The sequence below is a fragment of the Oncorhynchus clarkii genome, chromosome 16, assembly GCF_045791955.1.
Source record: "Oncorhynchus clarkii lewisi isolate Uvic-CL-2024 chromosome 16, UVic_Ocla_1.0, whole genome shotgun sequence".
NCBI classification, from domain to species: Eukaryota; Metazoa; Chordata; class Actinopteri; order Salmoniformes; family Salmonidae; genus Oncorhynchus; species Oncorhynchus clarkii.
The window spans coordinates 26,084,733-26,107,474 of record NC_092162.1 but is presented as its reverse complement, the minus strand read 5'-3'; the positions used below and the strand labels follow the sequence as shown (position 1 = coordinate 26,107,474).

At 41.7% G+C, this 22,742-nt stretch overlaps 1 protein-coding gene across 2 annotated transcripts in view; it reads left to right on the top strand.

Annotated features, from left to right (window-relative positions):
- The first annotated feature begins 11,350 nt into the window (after nucleotides 1–11,350).
- Nucleotides 11,351–22,742, top strand: part of LOC139368262 (DDB1- and CUL4-associated factor 7) — a 24,675-nt gene continuing 13,283 nt past the window's right edge. Inside the window, exons 1-2 of one of the 2 annotated variants that reach the window (XM_071106978.1) lie at nucleotides 11,351–11,914; nucleotides 15,735–15,893. In XM_071106978.1, the coding sequence (XP_070963079.1) occupies nucleotides 11,777–11,914; nucleotides 15,735–15,893 (297 nt within the window). In that variant the 5' untranslated portion in view covers nucleotides 11,351–11,776. The remainder of the gene's footprint in view (nucleotides 11,915–15,734; nucleotides 15,894–22,742) is intronic. The other variant, XM_071106977.1, reaches the window with a different exon arrangement.

The window sequence follows — 22,742 nt, the reverse complement described above, 5'->3', positions numbered from 1 at the left end:
TCAAATTTAATTTTTGCAGAACTGAGAGGCGGCCATCCATTGGAGGTAGGCAGAGACTTCTCACAGCCGAGTAGGAGACTGCCCTGGTGAATATAGCGATTGCCAATAATGCAATCCGTTTGAGGGAAATTCAAACCCAAATAGTTGCAGACCAGGTAGTCTTCAAGGACTTGACAGCATCAGCATTTCCACAATTGACCGGATCGTTCAGAAGAACCATATAAGGACAAGGCAGCTGTACCGTGTGCCTTTTGAAAGGAATTCAGAGATAAGGAGCAACGATTCCAATATGTGCAGGTAATTGCTATACTGTACATAATTTTTAGAGTATGGCCCATCTCTCCAGCATATCAATACAGTACTGTATAGTAATGTGTTGCAGTACACAATCTTTCATACCAGTACAGTAGTACACTACAGTACTGTATTTGTAGTACAGTAAAATGTGTTTTAATTTTATTTTTTATACTTCTGTAGAATATCTTTGAGATGGATGCCATGGCTGACCCACAGTAGTACGTTTTCATCGACTAGGCAGGGTTCAACCGAACAAAAGGGGGCACAACATCATTGGTCACCGTGCCATCATACAAGTTCCTGGTCAGAGGGGAGGCAACGTCACCCTATGTGCAGCCATCAGCAATCGTGGCGTTCTCCACCGCCATGTCAAAGTGGGTCCATACAACACGGCACAACTCCTTCCATTTCTAGATCAGCTGCACAATAACATTCTTCAGCAGGAAGGCAACCAGAGCAAGCCCAATATGTTTTCATTTGGGATAATGTGAGTTTCCATCGGGCTGCTCTGGTTCGTGCCTGGTTCAATGACCAACCCAGGTTCTCCGTTCTTTTTTTTTTTGCCAGCATATTCCCCATTTCTGAATCCAATTGAGGAATTTTTCTCAACATGGCAGTGGAGTGTATGACTGCAACCTCTACGCACAGCAAAACCTCCTGGAGGCAATGGTGGATGCCTGTGGTGATGCGCCTGTGGTGTCTAGCCAGGGTTTTCTAAGGCATACAAGGGCATTTTTCCCACACTGCCTGGTAAGAGCAAACATAATGTGTGACATTGATGATGAGAACACTCATGCTGAGTAACCTGTACATTTGCTGCATTTGGAAATAAAGCTTTTGGAAATGTGTATTTTACTGTGCATGGACTCTTTCTCGCGTGTTTTGTCAGTGTGACATTTCAAATGTCAGTTTTTGACCAAAACAGCATATATATATTCCCTTATCCAATAATGTAAGAGGAATTTATTACAGTACTGTTTTGAATTTCTCTTGCCAGGGTGTTCCTGAATGGGTTATCTGGATCGTTAGTGCTGTGATTTTTCCAAATTATTTATCTGAAAACCTATTCTAAACACTTTGGTAGCAGTGTTTTGAATTAATCCCTCCAGTGTGTAACAAACAATCTGTTTTTGACAGCTTGTGTGTTTGAGGGCAACGTTTGAAATGGGACCTAGAAGTTAGATGTTTGTACCATTGGGTGTGTTATTAAAATTGTGTGAAGATTTGAGAAAATGGTTGTTCAAGGAATTAAGTCTAAGCAATTGAAAACTGAATGTATGGAAGAGATCAGGGTGGTAGTACATTTTTTAATGGTTGAATATTTACACATGTCCACTTTATCTGTTATGTCCTGTAATCATGACCAATTTGAAAGCCTTTGTTTAGGCCTCTAGAAGTGCAAGGAATATAAAACCAGTGACGTAAATAACTTAAGTAGTACTTTCAAGTATTTTTACTTTAGTTTTTTAGGTATATTTACTTTCACATTTTTGACAACTTTAGACTTTTACTTCACTACATTCCTAATACATTATTTTGAATGTTTAGCAGGACAGGAAAATGGTCTAATTCACACACGTATCAAGAGAACATCCCTATTTTAGCGATTACATTTACTTTTAATACTTGACTAAAAGTATGTTTTAAATATACTTAAGTAGGATTTCACTGGGTAACTTGAACTTCTACTTTAGTCATTTTATTTTACTCAAGTATGAAAATTGGGTGCTTTCTCCAACACTGTATACAAAAAACCTAGTATTCATTAATATGCAAATGAATACAGACAACCTGCTTGCTCTAATCCCTTGTAAATACAGTAAAATACTGTAGAAATAATTATTCTTACAGTTCAGTTTAACAGTCACTTTTACTGTATTGTACTATGTTTGATTGCTCTGGCATTGTTTTGTCTCACTGTGTTTCTTACCGGTTAGACAGGCAGCTGAACAATAGCCCAATAAAATCATGGGCTTGAAGGCATTTCTGCTCAAAAAACACATTTTGCTATAAAAATATGTTTTACGTTCAAACCGCTCTCCTGTGAAGTCATGACTTGCGACATACGTCTAGTTTCCTGAATCGGGTCACATTCATCCAAACTCAGGGGGTACTTCAGGCAGGTCAAAGTGTTTTAGGGGTACAGTACCCCAAAAAGGTTGGGAACCACTGCCCCTAACACCCACCTGAGTGACCCATACACTAAGGAGAAGTCCTTATCTGTTTTATAGGCCTACTGCAAGTAGCCTATATGCAGCCAAGACAGAAAGATAAATGCGGTCAGAGACCCACTAAAGCAGCACCGCCCCCTCAAGACTTTGAGCCTGCCTGGCAGGGTTGGTCCTACAAAGCCAAAGCCCCCGGATGGTTGAGCATAATATATGAGGGATTTCTCAAAGCTGCTAATGAGAACCTTGACAACCTTGTACCTAGCCGGTGGGAATTCTGGTGGAGACCCCCACCCAGGTAGTGGCAGTGCTGACAACACTAGCTCCAGGGGCAAATTATTGTGGCCCAGGTGACACAAAATAATCAAAGGTCTGACTGCACAGAGATGCTTGGGAAAATGGTGTGTGTGTTTCAGGGGTAGAGGGTGTATCTGAGCTCCAGTGTCTGTGTTCTTTTGCCCATCTTAATATTTTATTTTTATTGGCCAGTCTGAGATATTACTCAATCTTTGCAACTCTGCCTAGAAGGCCAGCATCCTGGAGTCACCTCTTCAATGTTGACGTTGAGACTGGTGTTTTGTGGGTACTATTTATTGAAGCTGCCAGTTGACTTGTCTGTTTCTCAAACTAGATACTCTAATGTACTGTTCTTTGTTTCTTTGCACTTTTAGCGGCGATTACTGCCTTGAGTCTGTTTAGGGATGACGCTACAAGTTTGGCACATCTATATTTGGGAAGTTTCTCCCATTCTTCTATGCAGATCCTCTCAAGCTCTGTCAGGATGGATGGGGCGCATCGCTGCACAGCTATTTTCTGTTCTTTCCAGAGATGTTAAATCGGGTTCAAGTCCGGGCTATGGCTGGATGACTCAAGGACATTCAGAGTCTTGTCCCAAAGCCACTCCTGCGTTGTCTTGGCTGTGTGCTTAGGGTCGATTTCCTGTTGGAAGGTGAACCTTCGCCCCCAGTCGGAAGTCTTGAGCGCTCTGGTCATCTGATGCAGCACTCCATCACTCTCCTTCTTGGTCAAATGGCCCTTACACACCTTGGAGGTGTGTTGGGCCATTGTCCTGTTGAAAAATAAATGATAGTCCCACTAAGCGCAATCCAGATGTGACAGCTGTAAAAGTATAACTTCAGACCGTCCCCTCGCCCATACCAGGGCGCGAACCAGGGACCCTCTGCACACATCAACAACAGTCACCCACGAAGCATCGTTACTCATCGCTCCACAAAATATGAGACCCAGTTTAGTCATAGCGCTTGATGGTTGTTGTGATTGCACTTGAAGAAACTTTCAAAGTTGAAATTTTCCTGATTGTTTACCACCCCTACCCTGTCAAAACACAACTGATTTGCTCAAATGCATTAAGAAGGAAAGACATTCCACAAATTAACTTTTAACAAGGCACACCTGTAATGGAAATGCATTCCAGGTGACTACCTCATGAAGCTGGTTGAGAGAATGCCAAGAAAGTGCAAAGCTGTCATCAAGGCAAAGGGTGGCTACTTTAAAGAATCTCAAATATAACATATATTTTGATTTGTTTAACATTTTTTTTGGTTACTACATGATTCCATATGTGTTATTTGATGTATTCACCATTATTCTACAATGTAGAAAATAGTAAAAATAAAGAAAACCCCTGGAATGAGTAGGTGTCTCCAAACTTTTGACTGCTACTGTGTATATGCAGGCCTCAACCACTATTCTGAGAAAACTTCATTCAGTATAGCATGCGTCCCACAGGTTCATTACCAATCAAAAATTGAATCGTGATCTCTACAGCTCCGTTGGCTGTTTGTCATTGATCTTGCGTAAGCTTAAACACTGGTATACACTGATTTTTAAGGCCATATTGGATAAAATGCCCACTTTATCGCTGTTCTTTTTTGATCAGGTCAGTAAATAAATATCCTTTACGGTCCCATTCTCATTTACTTTTAATAGTGCCAAGAATTAGAACAGGTCATGGTAGAAATACTTTTAGTTACTCAGCTCCGTGGTCCTGGAATATTCTCTTGAACATTAATATGATGATCTAGTCACGTTGGTGGAGTTTAAACATTTGTTAGATGTAAATATCATATCATTGTCTTTAGTACAGCTGTTTTTAGTTATGAAACTTGTGTTTCTTTATGTATTATGTCATTGTTTTACTGTATGTGTGTCTATAGTTTTGTTCAATGTTGTGTTAGTGTATGTAAGTTGTTTTGTCTGAAACTTGGTTCCCCCTGCGGCTGTTGAACCAGGTCTCTCTTGAAAAATAGAGTTTATCTCAATGAGAAAAATCTGTATAAATAAAGGTAAAATATTTGTATTTGATTTATTTTACAATTAAAGCGTTTGAAATTGAAGTACAGTTTTAATGTGTGTTTAAGTTAAATTATAGTGAACATATACTATACTTAAAGACTGAAAAACAATTAATATAAAGTACACTTTTAATAAGTGTGTTGAAGTGTAATGATATTATATTTATAGTATACTTAAGATACACTATAAAAATACATCTCATAATTGAAGTATATTATTCGATTTTTTTTTGTATTTAAGTATACTTTAGTATACTTGTCATTTGCTTGGGTAACCCCCGCATCATGGGCATGCTCAGTTTCTCTGGACCCCATCAAGGTCAGAGTTCGTCCCGTTCCCCCCCTAAAATCTAGATTACAAAAATGTTATATGTCAGCGCCCAGCCACTCGCAAAGTATAGGCTGCTGTGATCATTCTCAATGGCAATAGTTTTTTTTTTTTTTCAAAGTGGCTAGAGAGGACACAGTAATGAGAGAAAAATCATATACTAGGCCTACTGGAAAAATAATATGCTACAAAAAATATAAGTATAATCATCCTAGCTCGGCTACACTTCATTCACCCCACTTCATGAGAGGAAATGCAAAACTGTCCAGGCAGGTTGGGCATATTTGAGGAAACTTTCTGAAATTGACAACCATTAGAAAACAGGATCACGTACACGCGACCTGTCCATAGCTAATAAGCCATTGATACGTTCTCGTGAAGCAATGAGTAGTTCAGGTATGTTGACACTAGGCCTTCATTTAAATTTGAGTGCTTTGTAACACCAAAACTAGTGGGAACTGAGCTGCCACCAACGTGAAGAAGACAAAGCTCAGCTGAAGTTTTGAAACATATCACCATGAGTTGTTTTGAAACTACATGGTGTGTTGTAACACCACTTAATCATGCTGGGCAACACCTTGACAGGGACTGGGAGTACTGTCAGAAAAGTTTGATAATACTATTTTGGTGTTTCGAGTTCTGTTTAGTGCAGAATTAGATACATTCTCTTTTGGTGTCGTTTCCTTCTCTATAACTTCTAAACACTACTTTGGTGTTTCAAATCAAGAATTAGATCACTTATGGAGTATTTTAATGTTTAACATTGTTTTATGTATTTAATCATTTGCCAGTTCAACCCATTTTGGCAGGCACTGTTGAGCAGTGCTCAACCATCCGCAGTGACTAGAGGTGTTACAGTAAGCATGGCAGGGTACTGTATTTCCCTCTACCATTTAAAGTTGAAAATGTGGGAATGGGTCGTCTCAACATTGAATGCATTTTGCCTGAAGGCTTTGATATCCGTTCATCATGATCCTTTAGGCCTACACCTCATGGCACAACAAGATTCTTAATACTAATATAGATTATACATTTCTTTCTTCAAACATGCGTACAACATTGTGTAGAATAATAATTAAGTCTATAAATTATGAATTTATTTTAAAATTATTTGGTAAAATGAAACTAACAAATTATTGAAATGACTTGCATTCATTTTTATTAAGTATATAGATACACTGAGTGCACAAAACATTAGGAACACCTTCCTAATATTGAGTTGCACCCCTTTTTGCCCTCAGAACAGCCTCAATTCATCATGCATGGATGATACAAGGCGTCAATACTGCCTTGCACACTCTTGCCTGCATCTAGCTGTATCTAGTTTCCTGCACCTGCATCCAATAGTTGCAAACTAAAGTTTCTATTGGACAAATTGAGGTATGTTTATCCCTGTTTCATTACGTTTGCTTCTGTTTAAGAAACATTTTTCAACAGAATCGGCAGAATGAATATGCACCTGGTCACACGCAACACAGTTCACTTTCATAGCAGCCACATACAAACAGCATGATCACGTTGCTCCTATAATTCCTTCTCGCATCTATGTGCTCTCTTCCTCTCACCTTTTTCCTTAACTTGTGGACTTCAGTGCATAACACATCAGATATGTGACCAGGCGAAAAAACCTTTTCAAGCCAAACCTTCATATCATAACCGCTCTAACCGCTACACACAGTCTACATCATTGTCATCGTATTAGCTAACGTCATAGTCAACATAGCTACTAAAACTAACACGCTAGTAAACCTGCTCCAATCATGCAGAACAGTGTATAGTCAGCAAGAAATGTAGCTGTTACACCGCCAGGCCCAGGTGGCAATACATTTATAAGAACAAAACATTACCTTCACTTGGAAGAGTTCCAGTGTTGGATAGTCATAGCCAGCAAGCTACCATAGCCAGCAAGCTACCATAGCATCCCGCTCCGTTTGAGTTGGGTGTTTGAGTAGGCTAAACCTGAGTTTTCCTGAGTTCCCAGTTGTCTTGAACTCACTGAAGTCACTGAAGTCTGAGATTTCCTAGTTCCAAGTTCCCAGTTGCTTTTAAAGCGGCAGAAGCCATGCTGGAAAGCACCATCAGTTCAGAGAGTGCCAGACTTTGAGGACACAGTTTGATTACAAAGTTTGCCCACAATAAGGACTGCCACGCCACCTTCCTATTCAAGTGGACTCCCGAGTGGCACCCACTGCATCTCTAGCACGACATCTCAGTGCTAGAGGCGTCACTATAGACACCCTGTTTCGAATCCAAGCCGTATCACAATCGGCCGTGATTGGGAGTCCCATAGGGTGGCGCACAATTGGCCCAGTGTCCTCTGGGTTTGGCCGGTGTAGGTCGTCATTGTAAATAAGAATTTGTTCTTAACTGACTGGCCTAGTTAAATACAGATTGAATAAAATAAAAATGTGAGCACAGCACAACAACGGTGAGTCAAATAATGTCTTGTATGCTGCTGCATACATTTTTTAATATGCCAGTGAGCTATGTATACGGCAGCTAAGAAAGTAATTCTAAGTGTATGTTGTGTAGTAAGCTGTTAGTAGCCTATGTGCTCCACCCTAATAATTTGGTCCCTCTCCCCCTCAGAATGTATCCTACTGTTCGGACTTGGTAGTGCACATGTAGCCTGTTTTGGAGAAATGTCATCATCGAATATTGTAAGAACTTTCATTGTCTGCTTATATGCCCCCTTTATTTATTATTCGGTTCTGACTTGGTGCACAGGGAGAAAACTGTAAGAACGGCTCATGTTCAGAATTCTGTTGATGTACATTTTAAAAGTGCTGAACAAATAGTTATATTGACTACGTCCGCATTAGCTCACTCATTGTCTTAATAAAAATTACGGCTTGCCTCTTATCTGCTCATCGTTCCCTTATGCCATAGTTTGTACATCTCAATTGTTATAGACCTATTGCTTATATAGGTCTATCTCATTAGAACTGTATCTTAGGCAGTGTTGGAATTATTTAATTGTTTTGCTTACTTTGTGTATTATAATTAGCTCATGTGATTTTCTCCACGAGGAGGGGATACTAAATAATGTTGTTGGTTCTGTAACCATATTTGTTTTCAACAAAAAAGTTCAGTAATAGAGCCATGTAATTCCAGTTGATATTGCGAGGGTTGTTTTGTTTGCGCTGTCTGTGCGTCAGTATATTGTCTATATTGTCTATAAATGTGGATCCTGGTGATTGTATTTTCCTTCCCTTTTAGACCACATAGGCCTAATAAAACACTTCAAATGGAAGGCTAAGAACCTCTCTCTCTCTCTCTTTGTTGACTTAAAGAAGAGTAAGTTAAGGCCTCAACATCTTGCTGAATTTCTGTACTAACATCTATCGGAATTCCTGTCGGTGTTGATTTTGAACTTGCTGAACAAATAGGCCTACCCTTTATACACTTGCTTATTCTTAGAGCTATTTGTTAATAATATAAAAACAAACAATGCATTTTCTGAATATACATTTAATAATGTTTGTGTATGGTTCAAATGTCAAAACTCATGATGGCGTTAGTTTTTATTTAAGGAGAATGCAGTTCTTATCGACTTACACAAGTCCACAAGGAGTCAGTAGAAACCACATTTGTTTACGCAAGTCAGCCATATTAGCTACAATATTTTAAAAAAGCAAGTAAATGAGGCTGAATGAACTGTTTTGCTGCCAGATGAGGCTCCGCTGATAGCCAGGTGTAGCAGTGTTCTAGGTCCCAAGAAACAAAGAGATCTTCTGTTGAATCTGACAATTAATCTTTAAGTTGTACAGTCGTCTCAAATAAAACTGTGAAGGACCTCGTCGTTACTCTGGACCCTGATCTCTCTTTTGACGAACAGATCAAGACTGTTTCAAGGACCGCTTTTGTCCATCAATGTAACATTGCAAAAATCAGAAACTTTCTGTCCAAAAATTATGCAGAAAAATGAATCCATGCTTTTGTTACTTCTAGGTTAGACTACTGCAATGCTCTACTTTCCGGCTACCCGGATAAAGCACTAAATAAACTTCAGTTAGTGCTAAATACGGCTGCTAGAATCCTGACTAGAACCAAAGAATTTGATCATATTACTCCAGTGCTAGCCTCTCTACACTGGCTTCCTGTCAAGGCAATGGCTGATTTCAAGGTTTTACTGCTAACCTACAAAGCATTACATGGGCTTGCTCCTACCTATCTCTCTGATTTGGTCCTGCCGTACATACCTACACGTACGCTACGGTCACAAGACGCAGGCCTCCTAATTGTCCCTAGAATTTCTAAGCAAACAGCTGGAGGCAGCGCTTTCTCCTATAGAGCTCCATTTTTATGGAACGGTCTGCCTACCCATGTCAGAGACGCAAACTCGGTCTCAACCTTTAAGTCTCTACTGAAGACTCATCTCTTCAGTGGGTCATATGATTGAGTGTAGTCTGGCCCAGGAGTGGGAGGGTGAACGGAAAGGCTCTGGAGCAACGAACCGCCCTTGCTGTCTCTGCCTGGCCGGTTCCCCTCTTTCCACTAGGATTCTCTGCCTCTAACCCTATTACAGGGGCTGAGTCACTGGCTTACTGGTGCTCTTTCATGCCGTCCCTAGGAGGGATGCGTCATTTGAGTGGGTTGAGTCACTGATGTGATCTTGCTGTCTGGGTTGGCGCCCCCCCTCTGGGTTGTGCCGTGGCGGAGATCTTTGTGGGCTATACTCGGCCTTGTCTCAGGATGGTAAGTTGGTGGTTGAAGGTATCCTTCTAGTGGTGTGGGGGCTGTGCTTGGGCATAGTGGGTGGGGTTATATCCTTCCTGTTTGGCCCTGTCCTGTATCATCGGATGGGGCCACAGTGTCTTCTGACCCCTCCTGTCTCAGCCTCCAGTATTTATGCTGCAGTAGTTTATGTGTGGGGGCTAGGGTCAGTTTGTTATATCTGGAGTACATCTCCTGTCTTATCCGGTGTCCTGTGTGAATTTAACTATGCTCTCTCTAATTCTCTCTTTTTCTCTTTCTTTCTCTCTCTCGGAGGACCTGAGCCCTAGGACCATGCCTCAGGACTACCTGGCATGATGACTCCTTGCAGTCCCCAGTCCACCTGGCCGTGCTGCTGCTCCAGTTTCAACTGTTCTGCCTGCGGCTATGGAATCCTGACCTGTTCACCGGACGTGTTACATGTCCCAGACCTATTATTTGACCATGCTGGTCATTTATGAACATTTGAACATCTTGGCCATGTTCTGTTATAATCTCCACCGGCACAGCCAGAAGAGGACTGGCCACTCCTCATAGCCTGGTTCCTCTCTAGGTTTCTTCCTAGGTTTTTTTCTTTCTAGGGAGTTTTTCCTAGCCAACGTGCTTCAACACCCGCATTGCTTGCTGTTTGGGGTTTTAGGCTGGGTTTCTGTACAGCACTTTGTGATATCAGCTGATGTACGAAGGGTTATAAATTGATTTGATTTGACTCCACGGTGGTGAAAGGAAAGCTCCGCTGTTGGGACAGCTTTGTGTAGAACCTAACAGTTTGTGGGCACCCTTTGTCACCGTTGTAGTGCAATTAATGTATTGTTTAGTGTAGTGTAGTGGCTTTGCTGGCATGCATCTAAAACATTTTTTTTTCGTTTTCCCCACCACTGATCCTACTCATTACTCCACGTGCTTAATTACATTACTTTGTTTTGAGCTTACCTCGCCACAGGCTTTTGAACAGGGCACCTGTCTCGCCGCTGGTAGGCATTATGGTTGCCAAACGAATCCTCTTTCACCCGGTGCAAAACACGCCTACCTTGGCCAAATTATCTCCTCAATTGTAACGTCGGCACCGTTTTGACGTGCATAGCATACCATCACAGATGGAGCAATGAGACAGATATTTAACTGGATGTATAAATGTGAAGCATCCGGTTGGCGTTTCCACTCAATTCCAAATATGGTAGTGAGAGGAAGCACACTTGCGGGCAGTGGGAGAAGATGGAAGAAGATGGACTTTGGCCGACATTCTGCACATTTTCTCATCTATTAAACATTTGATCTCATTACAGTTTTCTGTTTCAAAAACACAATATCGTATTAACAGAGTGGACAACGTTTTGTAGACTTTACCCTTTGCAAATGTTTTTACAAATCGCATTGTTCAGGAGTGCAAAGGCGAATTGAGTTATTGCACACGCGTACTTCACAGAGTAGGCGTTCCCTAACGGAAATATGCAGATGTTACGAGTACGCGCCAATGAGATATCGTAAACGCGTGCTTAGCTCTACCCACCTCCTGCATGTTCAGCCCACTATGACTAATTTGTTCCCATTGGAAACAAGAAGCTGTGATCTATCTTGGTTTAGTTATAAACACCATTGATACAACAGTGGTAGTCTTTTTTTAAGTGGTCCAAGACAGCAGCCATTGCTTCGGTGAATAGTCCTATGTTTGTTGCAGTTTATTCTGTGTGCTCAATGTAGCGTTTTCGGCTAACCCTTGTAAACGTACTGTAATGTTTTGGTGGGCTCTTCATCAACATAAGGCTACTGCAGATTATACAAAGTAGCTACATTGAAACGTTGAGTGCCATCTTATTTGACTACAAAGGGGGAAAAAAGCATCGGCCTCCAAGACGCATTTAGCTCGGAAATTTAAACCCGGTTGTAGATTAAGTCACAGTTCGCCTTATTTGGTATTTTTTTGAATACATAGATTTTTCACTGCCTTGACCATGTCGCTTCACGGTAAGCGCAAAGAAATTTACAAATACGAGGCGCCATGGACGGTATATGCAATGAATTGGAGTGTGCGACCAGACAAGCGCTTTCGTCTCGCTCTTGGCAGCTTTGTCGAGGAGTACAATAACAAGGTAACGCATTTTCTCTCCAAACATTCCATTAGGAATCAAATTAGCCTACATTTAATCCTACTAGGGTAGAACGGGGAACACAGTAACAACAAAGTAAATCAAATTCGAAATAACGTAGAAAACCTGTTATTCAATGTGCTAATACTTGGTTAGTAAACCTGGTCTCAGAACATTTCGTATTATTCTTATGTAAATTCATTTGTGGATGTCCAATACCTATTTCATATACAGTATCAGTCAAAAGATTGGACACACCTACTCATTCTATGTTTTTTATTTATTTGTACTATTTTCTGCATTGTAGAATTATAGTGAAGACATCAAAACTATGACATAACACATATGGAATCATGTAGTAGCCAAAAAAGTGTTAAACAAATCAATATGTTTCATGTTTTATATTCTTTAAAGTATCCACTCTTTGCCTTTGACAGCTTTGCATATTCTTGGCATTCTCTCAACCAGCTTCACCTGGAATGCTTTTCTAACAGTCTTGAAGGAGTTCCTACAAATGCTGAGCACTTGTTGGCTGCTTTTCCTTCACTCTGCAGTCCAACTCCTCTCAATTGGGTTGAAGTCGGGTGATTGTGGCGGCCAGGTCATCTGATTTAGCACTCCATCACTCTACTTCTTGGTCAAATAGACCTTACACAGCCTGGAGGTGTGTTGGGTCATTGTCCTGTTGAAAAACAAATGATCATCCCAATAAGCGCAAACCAGACAGGATGCTGTATTGCTGCAGAATGCTGTAGTAGCCATGCTGGTTAAGTGTGCCTTGAATTATAAATAAATCAGACAGTGTCACCAGCAAAGGACCCGCACACCACCACCTCCGGGCTTCATGGTGGGAACCACACATGCAGAGATCATCCGTTCACCTACTGTGTCTCACAAAGACACGGCGGTTGGAACCAAAAATCTCATATTTGGACTCATCAGACCAAAGGACAGATTTCCACCAGTCTAATGTCCATCGCTTGTGTTTCTTGGCCCAAGCAAGTCTATTCTTATTGCTGTTCTTTAGTAGTGGTTTCTTTTGCAGCAATTTGACATGAAGGCCTGATTTCACGCAGTCTCCTCTGAACAGTTGATGTCTGTTTCTTGAACTCTGTGAAGCATTTGTTTGGGCTGCAACTTCTGAGGCTGGTAACTCTAATGAATTTATCCTCTGCAGCAGAGGTAACTCTGGGTCTTCCTTTCCTGTGGCGGTCCTCATGAGAGACAGTTTCATCGTAGTGGTTGATGTTTTTTGCGACTGCACTTGAAGAAACTTTCAAAGTTCTTAATTTCCCGGATTCACTGACCTTCATGTCTTAAAGTAATGGACTGTCGTGTCTCTTTGCTTATTCGAGCAGTTCATGCCATAACATGGACTTGGTCTTTTACCAAATAGAGCTATCTTCTGTATACCCCCCCTACCTTGTCACAATACAACTGATTGGCTCAACACATTAAGAAGGACGATATTCCACAAAATAACTTTTAACCAGGCACATCTGTTAATTGAAATGCATTCTAGGTGTCTACCTCATGATGCAGGTTGAGAGAATGCCACGTGTGCAAAGCTGTCATCAAGGCAAAGGGTGGCTACTTTGAAGAATTTCAAATATAAAATATACATGATTCCATATGTGTTTCATTGTTTTAATGTCTTCACTATTATCCTACAATGTAGAAATTAGTAAAAATACAGCAAAACCCTGGAATGAGTAGGTGTGTCAACTTTTATATGTTATGAATTCTGGCTAGCTGGCTAATGTTAACTAGGTTAGGGGAAGGGTTAGCTAACATACCAAGTAGTAGGGGCTGGGCGACATGTCCAATACATCACTGTATAAATGTTTTTTTTAAAATGGTATTTTACGTTTTTGAATAATAAAAGTTGAAAATGTGCTTTATGAGTAGTGCCTAACTCTACGGTGGTACCGCATCCATTCTAAGTGATTTGAATGGGTCTTGGTCCATTCTGATTGTTTTACACTTTAATTCAACTTCAACCTGAAATAATTTCCTGCATTTCCATATATTTTTGCATTTCCTGCACTCATTTGAAATTATTTTCACACTGCCACTTAGGGATCCACGATATGGGCAAAAAAACACCTTATTTTGAAACGCTTTGCGATTTAGATCAAAACACTTGGAATCATGGAAATAGAATGTTCATTCTAATTGTATAGTGAGAATATAAATAATAGTGTGCTCTTTGAATACATTGTTTGACATGACGACAAATGAAAATGCCAGGGAGGAGTTATTGTGACAGGGTTGGAACCAAAATGATGGTCAGTGTTTCCTAGGGGACCCTATAGGCCTACACCAACACTGGTATTAGGCTGTATTAGCTTGCTACTTTTGATCTGACTAATTTTTTTTAGCTAGCTAGCTAGCCCGTTAACTAGCGATTAGTATTAGAGGCTAACACAATTTAGCTAAATTCTGCTAAGAAAAGACAAACTAGCTGTTTGCAGATGTAAGAAACACAAACGAATTGTATAACACTTGTTGATTTATATTAAGAAGCAAACTGGAAAATTTGTTGCATGTGCTGCAGTAATCATGCAGACTGAACGCAAGTGTCTCGTGGTCAAGCAACAACAAATGCACTCCAAGAGCGAGAGAACTCAAGTAGCAGTGTAAACTATAAAAATGGATGTTACACACAGCATATTTAACAAACCAAACATTCAAATACAATTATAGAAGGTAAAGGGAAAAAGCCAAACCGGTCCGTGCATCTACCCTGTGTATATAGTAAAATACGATATACTGCCAGCCCTTCTAAGTAGTTGCAAAGTAGCAAAACATTTCTACGTAGTTGAAAAGTTGTCCGTGATGCGATTCAATCTCGCAACCTATTGGTGGCTAGATGTTTGGGTTATATGCCCATCCATCCACCCCCCCACCCCCCCCTACATTAGTTTTTGCTTTAAGTAACTGTCTTTATTTGAGTGTCCAGGAATTATATTTACTATGTTACGTTTGTCTGAGACCAGGCTGGGTTAGTGTATGTACATACCTCAGAAGTTTTGTTTAAATCTATGAACACTTTTGTTTTACTGATGACAAACGTTTCTTCAGGTCAAATTGTAAATATTCTTGTCGCCTCTTGATTATTGACCTACGGAACATTCTACATGTATCTAACCATATCATTTTTACCAGTAAGAAGTGTCAGATTAGATTCAGATTTGTAATTTGTTACAATTAAACCCTTGCCTAGCCAGCATATCTGACCTGCTTGCTTACAGCTGCACTAGGGTCAGATGGGCTTCCTGTGTAGATTAAGACACCGCGGCGCCGTGAGATATGTCTCGGAAAATGTACCTCAATCCAGGGATTAGAAATTCGTTGTACTCTGAATTTTTCCATTATCCTAACTATTACACTGAGAAATGACTGCTAGTGTCAGGCTGTATATACCAATTAATTGTCTATTTCAGCCTGATTAATTAGACTAGCACAATTCCAACAATATCCATCACTGTCAATAAAACAAAGGTGTCACTGTTGGGCAGTTCCAGTAAATTAAATTTGATAATACAGGCTTATACTTATACTTATCCTCATCACAGAAAACGGCAGGTTTAATATAGGATCAACTTTTTGCTGTGATTTGACAGCACATTTAAAATGTTAATATCTTATCCAGAGTGACTTACAGGAGCAATACGGGTTAAGTGCCCTGCTCAGGGGCACATCGTCAGGGTTTAACTAGTCAACTCGACGATTTGAACCTGCGCCAGTTACTGGCCCAAGGCTCTTAACCGCTAGATTACCTACTGCCCCATGCTGTTGTTATTGTCTGTTTTCCCCATAGGTTCAGATAGTTGGATTGGAGGAGGAGAGCTCAGAGTTTGTCTGCCGGAACACATTCGACCACCCTTACCCCACCACAAAAATTATGTGGATTCCCGACACCAAGGGGGTGTATCCTGACCTGCTGGCTACCAGTGGAGACTACCTGCGCATTTGGAGGGTAAGAAACCAATAGCCTACCACTGCCAGACCTGTGCCTACCCTGAATATTGTAGCGACCATAACCCTACATCTAGCGTCAATGTCAAGAGGTTCCAATCAGAGGCTCATACATGTGAAGGGCTTGGTATAGAGAAGCATGGGAGACGCTCTCCTGAATGTGGTAGTGTAGCGACCTTAACACTGCTTCGACTGAACATCCCACGGAACAACATTTCAATTCATTATTCAAAAATGGAAAGAACATGGCACCACAACAAACCTCTGAAGAGAGGAGGGCATTAATCAGAGAGGCAACAAAGATAACACTGAAGGAGCTTTGAAAGCGCCACAGCAGAGGTTTGAGTATCTGTCCATAGAACCACTTTAAGCCTTACACTCCACAGAGCTGGGCTTTACGGAAGAATGTCCAGAAAAAAGCCATAGCATAAAGAAAAAAAATAAGGAAACACGTTTGGTGTTTGCCAAAAGGCATGTGGGAGACTCCACAAACATATGGAAGAAGGTACTCTGGTCAGATGAGACTAAAATTGAGCTTTTTGGCCATCAAAGAAAACTCTGTCTGGCACAAATCCAACACCTCATCACCATCAGCAATGTGGTGGCAGCATCATGCTGTGGGGATGTTTTTCATCGACAGGTACTGGGAAACTGGTCAGAATTGAAGGATTGATGGATGCCGGTAAATACATGGAAATTCTTGAGGGAAACCTGTTTGTCTTCCAGAGATTTGAGACTGGGACGGAGGTTCACCTTCCAGCAGGACAATGATACTAAGCATACTGCTAAAGCAACACTTGTGTGGCTTAAGGGGAAACATTTAAATGTCTTGGAATGGCCTAGTCAAAGCCCAGACCTCAATCCAATTGAGAATCTGTGGTATGACTTAAAGATAGCTGTACACCAGTGGAATCCATCCAATTTGAAGGCACTGGAGCAGTTTTGCCTTGAAGAATGGGCAAAAATTCCAGTGGCTAGATGTGCCAAGCTTACAGAGCCATACCCCAAGAGACATGCAGCTGTAATTGCTGCAAAAGGTAGCTCTACAAAGTGTGAATAGGGTGAATAGTTATGCACACTTTTCAGTATTTTTTATTTTTTTAAAACTTATTTAGCATCTTCAAAGTGGTAGGCATGTTGTGTAATCAAATGTTACAATTCCCCCCCCCCCCCAAAAAAATATATTTTAATAACAGGTTGTAAGGCAATAAAATAGGAAAAATGCCTAGGGGGGTGAATCCGTTGGAAAGCCACTGTAAAGTATAATTAAACGGCATCAGTAAAATAACAATATCGAGGCTATATACAGAGGGTACTGGTACAGAGTCAATGTGTGAGGGCACTGGTTATTTGAGGTAATATGTACATGTTGGTAGAGTCAGTGTTATTATCTATGCATAGTCAGTGTAGCAGCAGTATGAAAGAGCTTTCTGGGTAGCCCTTTGATTAGCTGTTCAGGAGTCTTATGGCTTGGGGGTAGAAGCTGTTAAGAAGCCTTTTGGACCTAGACTTGGCGCTCCGGTACCGCTTGCCATGCGGTAGCAGAGAGAACAGTCTATGACCAGGGTGGCTGGTATAGAGGTCCTGGGTTGGCAGGAAGCTTGGGCCCCAGTGATGTACTGGGCCATACACACTATCCTCTGTAGTGCCTTGTGGTCAGAGGCCGAGCAGTTGCCATTCCAGGTAGTGATGCAACCAGTCCTCTCAATGGTGCAGCTGTATAACCTTTTGAGGATCTGAGGACCCATGCCAAATCCTTTCAGTCTCCTGAGGGGAAACGGGCTTTGTCGTGCCCTCTTTACGACTGTCTTAGTGTGCTTGGACCATGTTAGTTTGTTGCTGATGTGGACACCAAGTAACTTAAAGCTCTCAAACTGCTCCACTGCAGCCCCGTAAATGAGAATGGGGGTGTGCTCGGTCCTCCTTTTCCTGTAGTCCACAATAACCTCCTTTTGTCTTGGATCACGTTGAGGGAGAGGTTGTTGTCCTTGCACCACATGGCCAGGTCCCTGACCACCTCCCTATAGGCTGTCTAGTCATTGTTGATCAGGCCTACAGCACTTTTGGGTCATTGGCAAACTTGATTATGGTGTTGGAGTCGTGCCTGGCCATGCAGTCATGAGTGAACAGGGAGTACAGGTGGAGACTGAGCATGCACCCCTGAGGGGCCCCTGTGTTGAGGATCAGAGCAGTGGATGTGTTGTTACCTACCCTTACCACCTGGGGGAGGCCCCTCAGGAAGTCCACAATCTAGTTGCAGAGGTGTTTAGTCCCAGGGTCCTGAGCTTAGTGATGAGCTTTGAGGGCACTATGGTGTTGAACGCTGAGCTGCAGTCAATGAATAGCATTCTCACATAGGTGTTCCTTTTGTCCAGGTGGGAAAGGGCAGTGTGGAGTAGAGGTTGACCGATTATGATTTTTCAACGCCGATACCGATTATTGGAGGACCCCAAAAAATACAATACCGATTAATCGGCCGATTTTAAATAACTTTTTTTTGTTATGACAATTACAACACTGAATTAACACTTATTGTAACTTAATATAATACATAAATACAATCAATTTAGCCTCAAATAAATAATGAAACATGTTCAAGTATTGGAGAAGAAAGTAAAAGTGCAATATGTGCCATGTAAGGAAGCTAACGTTTAAGTTCCTTGCTCAGAGCATGAGAACATATGAAAGCTGGTGGTTCCTTTTTAACATGAGTCTTCAATATTCCCAGGTAGGAAGTGTTAGGTTGTAGTTATTATAGGACTATTTCTCTCTCTACCATTTGTATTTCATTAACCTTTGACTATTGGATGTTCTTATAGGCACTTTAGTATTGCCAGTGTAACAGTCTAGCTCTCCTCGCTCCTACCTGGGCTCGAACCAGGAACACATCGACAACGGCCACCCTCGAAGCAGCGTTACCCATGCAGAGCAAGGGGAACAACCACTCCAAGTCTCAGAGCGAGTGACGTTTGAAACGCTATTAGCGTGCAACCCGCTAACTAGCTAGCCATTTCACATCGGTTACACCAGCCTAATCTCGGGAGTTGATAGGCTTGAAGTCATAAACAGCTGCTGGCAAACGCACGAAAGTGCTGTTTGAATGAATGCTTATGAGCCTGCTGCTGCCTACCATCGCTCAGTCAGACTGCTCATTCAAATCATAGACTTAGTTACAACATAACACACAGAAATACGAGCCTTAGGTCATTAATATGGTCGAATCCGGAAACGATCATCTCGAAAACAAGAAGTTTATTCTTTCAGTGAAATACAGAACCATTCCGTATTTTATCTAACGGGCGGCATCCATAAATCTAAATATTCCTGTTAAATTGCACAACCTTCAATGTTATGTCATAATTACGTAAAATTCTGGCAAATTAGACGGTCCCAAACTGTTGCATGTACCCTGACTCTGTGTGCAATGAACGCAAGAGAAGTAACATAATTTCACCTGGTTAATATTGCCTGCTAACCTGGATTTATTTTAGCTAAATATGCAGGTTTAAAATATATACTTCTGTGCATTGATTTTAAGAAAGGCCTTGATGTTTATGGTTAGGTACACATTGGAGCAACGATACGCAACGCATCGATTATATGCAACGCAGGACACGCTAGATAAACTAGTAATATCATCAACCATGTGTAGTTAACTAGTGATTATGAGTGATTGTTTTTTATAAGTAAAGTTTAATGCTAGCTAGCAACTTACTTTGGCTTACTGCATTCGCGTAACAGGTTGTCTCCTCGTGGAGTGCAATGTAATCAGGTGGTTAAAGCGTTGGACTAGTTAACTGTAAGGTTGCAAGATTGAATCCCCCGAGCTGGCAAGGTAAAAATCTGTCGTTCTACCCCTGAACGAGGCAGTTAACCCACCGTTCCTAGGCTGCCATTGAAAATAAGAATGTGTTCTTAACTGACTTGCCTAGTTAGATAAAGATTAAATAAAGGTGTAAAAAAATGTTTTTTTGCCAAATCGGTGTCCAAAAATACAGATTTCCGATTGTTATGAAAACTTGAAGTCGGCCCTAATTAATCGCCCACACCTCTAGTGTGGAGTGCAATAGAGATTGCATAATTTGTGGATCTGTTTGGGCGGTATGCAAATTGGAGTGGGTCTAGTGTTTCTGGATAATGGTGTTGATGTGAGCCATGACCAGCCTTTCAAAGCACTTCATGGCTACAGACGTGAGTGCTACAGGTTGGTAGTCATTTAGGCAGGTTACCTTAGTGTTCTTGGGCACAGGCACTGTGGTGGTCTGCTTGAAACATGATGGTATTACAGAATCTGTCAGGGAGAGGTTGAAAATGACAGTGAAGACACTTGACAGTTGGTCACCGCATACTCGCAGTACATGTTCTGGTAATCTGTCTGGCCCTGCGGCCTTGTGAATGTTGACCTGTTTAATGGTCTTACTCACATTGTCTACGGAGAGTGTGATCACAGTCATCAGGAACAGCTGATGCGCTCATGCATGCTTCAGTGTTACTTGCCTCGAAGTGAGCATAGAAGTCATTTAGCTCGTCTGGTCCACTGGGCAGCTCGCGGGCAGGGTAGCTTTTCTGGTAAGCCAAGAACTTGAGTGGAACATATCTTCTTCAGTGGAATATCCCGAAGCTGTGTGCCAGAATAGGAACAAACTTATTCCAGCCATTAAAGCTGCCAGAGCGCGTGGGGACATTCCGCTATGACAGGCATTAGGTTTTGATGTTGGTGTGCTGTGCCTTTTTTTCCCTCCACTCATAGTGTTGTGTGTTCCTTCCTATCAACTTTATTTTAATCGGTCCACAGAATATTTTGCCAGAAGCTCTGTGGAACATCCAAGTGCTCTTTTAAGAACTTCAGACGTACAGCAATGTTTTTTTTGGACAGCAGTGGTTTCTTCTGTGGTGTCCTCCATGAACACCATTCTTGTTTAGTGTTTTATGTATCATATACCTGTCAACAGAGATGTTAGCATGTTCCAGAGATTTCTGTAAGTCTTTAGCTGACACTCTAGGATTCTTCTTAACATTGTTGGGCATTCTGCGCTTTGCTCTTGTAGTTGTCTTTGCAGGATGGCCACTCTTATGGAGAGTAGCAACAGTGCTGAACTTTCTCCATTTATAGCCAATTTGTCTTACCGTGGACTGATGAACATCGAGGCTTTTAGAGATACTTTTGTAACCCTTTCCAGCTTTATGCAAGTCAATAATTATTAATGTAAGGTCTTCTCCCCAATTTTGTGATATCCAATTGGTAGTCTTGTCTCATACGCAACTCGCGTATGGATTCGGGGGAAGCGACGGTCAAGAGCCGTGCATCCTCCAAAACACAGCCCAACCAAGCCGCACTGCTTCTTGACACAAGGCCCACTTAACCCGGAAGCCAGCCGCACCAATGTATTGGAGGAAACACCGTACACCTGGTGACCGTGTCAGCGTGCATTGCACCAGGCTTGCCATAGAAGTCGCTAGTGCACAATGGGACAAGGAATCCTTGACGGCCAAACCCTCCCCTAACCCGGACAACGCTGGGCCAGTTGTGCGCTGCCCCATGGGTCTCCAGGTCGTGGCCGGCTGCGACAGAGCCTGGACTCGAACCCAGAATCTCTAGTGGCACAGCTTGTACTGCGATGCAGTGCCTTGCGCCACTCGGGAGGCCATCACATACAGTGCCTTGCGAAAGTATTCGGCCCCCTTGAACTTTGCGACCTTTTGCCACATTTCAGGCTTCAAACATAAAGATATAAAACTGTATTTTTTTGTGAAGAATCAACAACAAGTGGGACACAATCATGAAGTGGAACGACATTTATTGGATACTTCAAACTTTTTTAACAAATCAAAAACTGAAAAATTGGGCGTGCAAAATTATTCAGCCCCCTTAAGTTAATACTTTGTAGCGCCACCTTTTGCTGCGATTACAGCTGTAAGTCGCTTGGGGTATGTCTCTATCAGTTTTGCACATCGAGAGACTGAAATGTTTTCCCATTCCTCCTTGCAAAACAGCTCGAGCTCAGTGAGGTTAGATGGAGAGCATTTGTGAACAGCAGTTTTCAGTTCTTTCCACAGATTCTCGATTGGATTCAGGTCTGGACTTTGACTTGGCCATTCTAACACCTGGATATGTTTATTTTTGAACCATTCCATTGTAGATTTTGCTTTATGTTTTGGATCATTGTCTTGGAAGACAAATCTCAGTCCCAGTCTCAGGTCTTTTGCAGACTCCATCAGGTTTTCTTCCAGAATGGTCCTGTATTTGGCTCCATCCATCTTCCCATCAATTTTAACCATCTTCCCTGTCCCTGCTGAAGAAAAGCAGGCCCAAACCATGATGCTGCCACCACCATGTTTGACAGTGGGGATGGTGTGTTGCTTTTACGCCAAACATAACGTTTTGCATTGTTGCCAAAAAGTTAAATTTTGGTTTCATCTGACCAGAGCACCTTCTTCCACATGTTTGGTGTGTCTCCCAGGTGGCTTGTGGCAAACTTTAAACGACACTTTTTATGGATATCTTTAAGAAATGGCTTTCTTCTTGCCACTCTTCCATAAAGGCCAGATTTGTGCAATATACGACTGATTGTTGTCCTATGGACAGAGTCTCCCACCTCAGCTGTAGATCTCTGCAGTTCATCCAGAATGATCATGGGCCTCTTGGCTGCATCTCTGATCAGTCTTCTCCTTGTATGAGCTGAAAGTTTAGAGGGACGGCCAGGTCTTGGTAGATTTGCAGTGGTCTGATACTCCTTCCATTTCAATATTATCGCTTGCACAGTGCTCCTTGGGATGTTTAAAGCTTGGGAAATCTTTTTGTATCCAAATCCGGCTTTAAACTTCTTCACAACAGTATCTCGGACCTGCC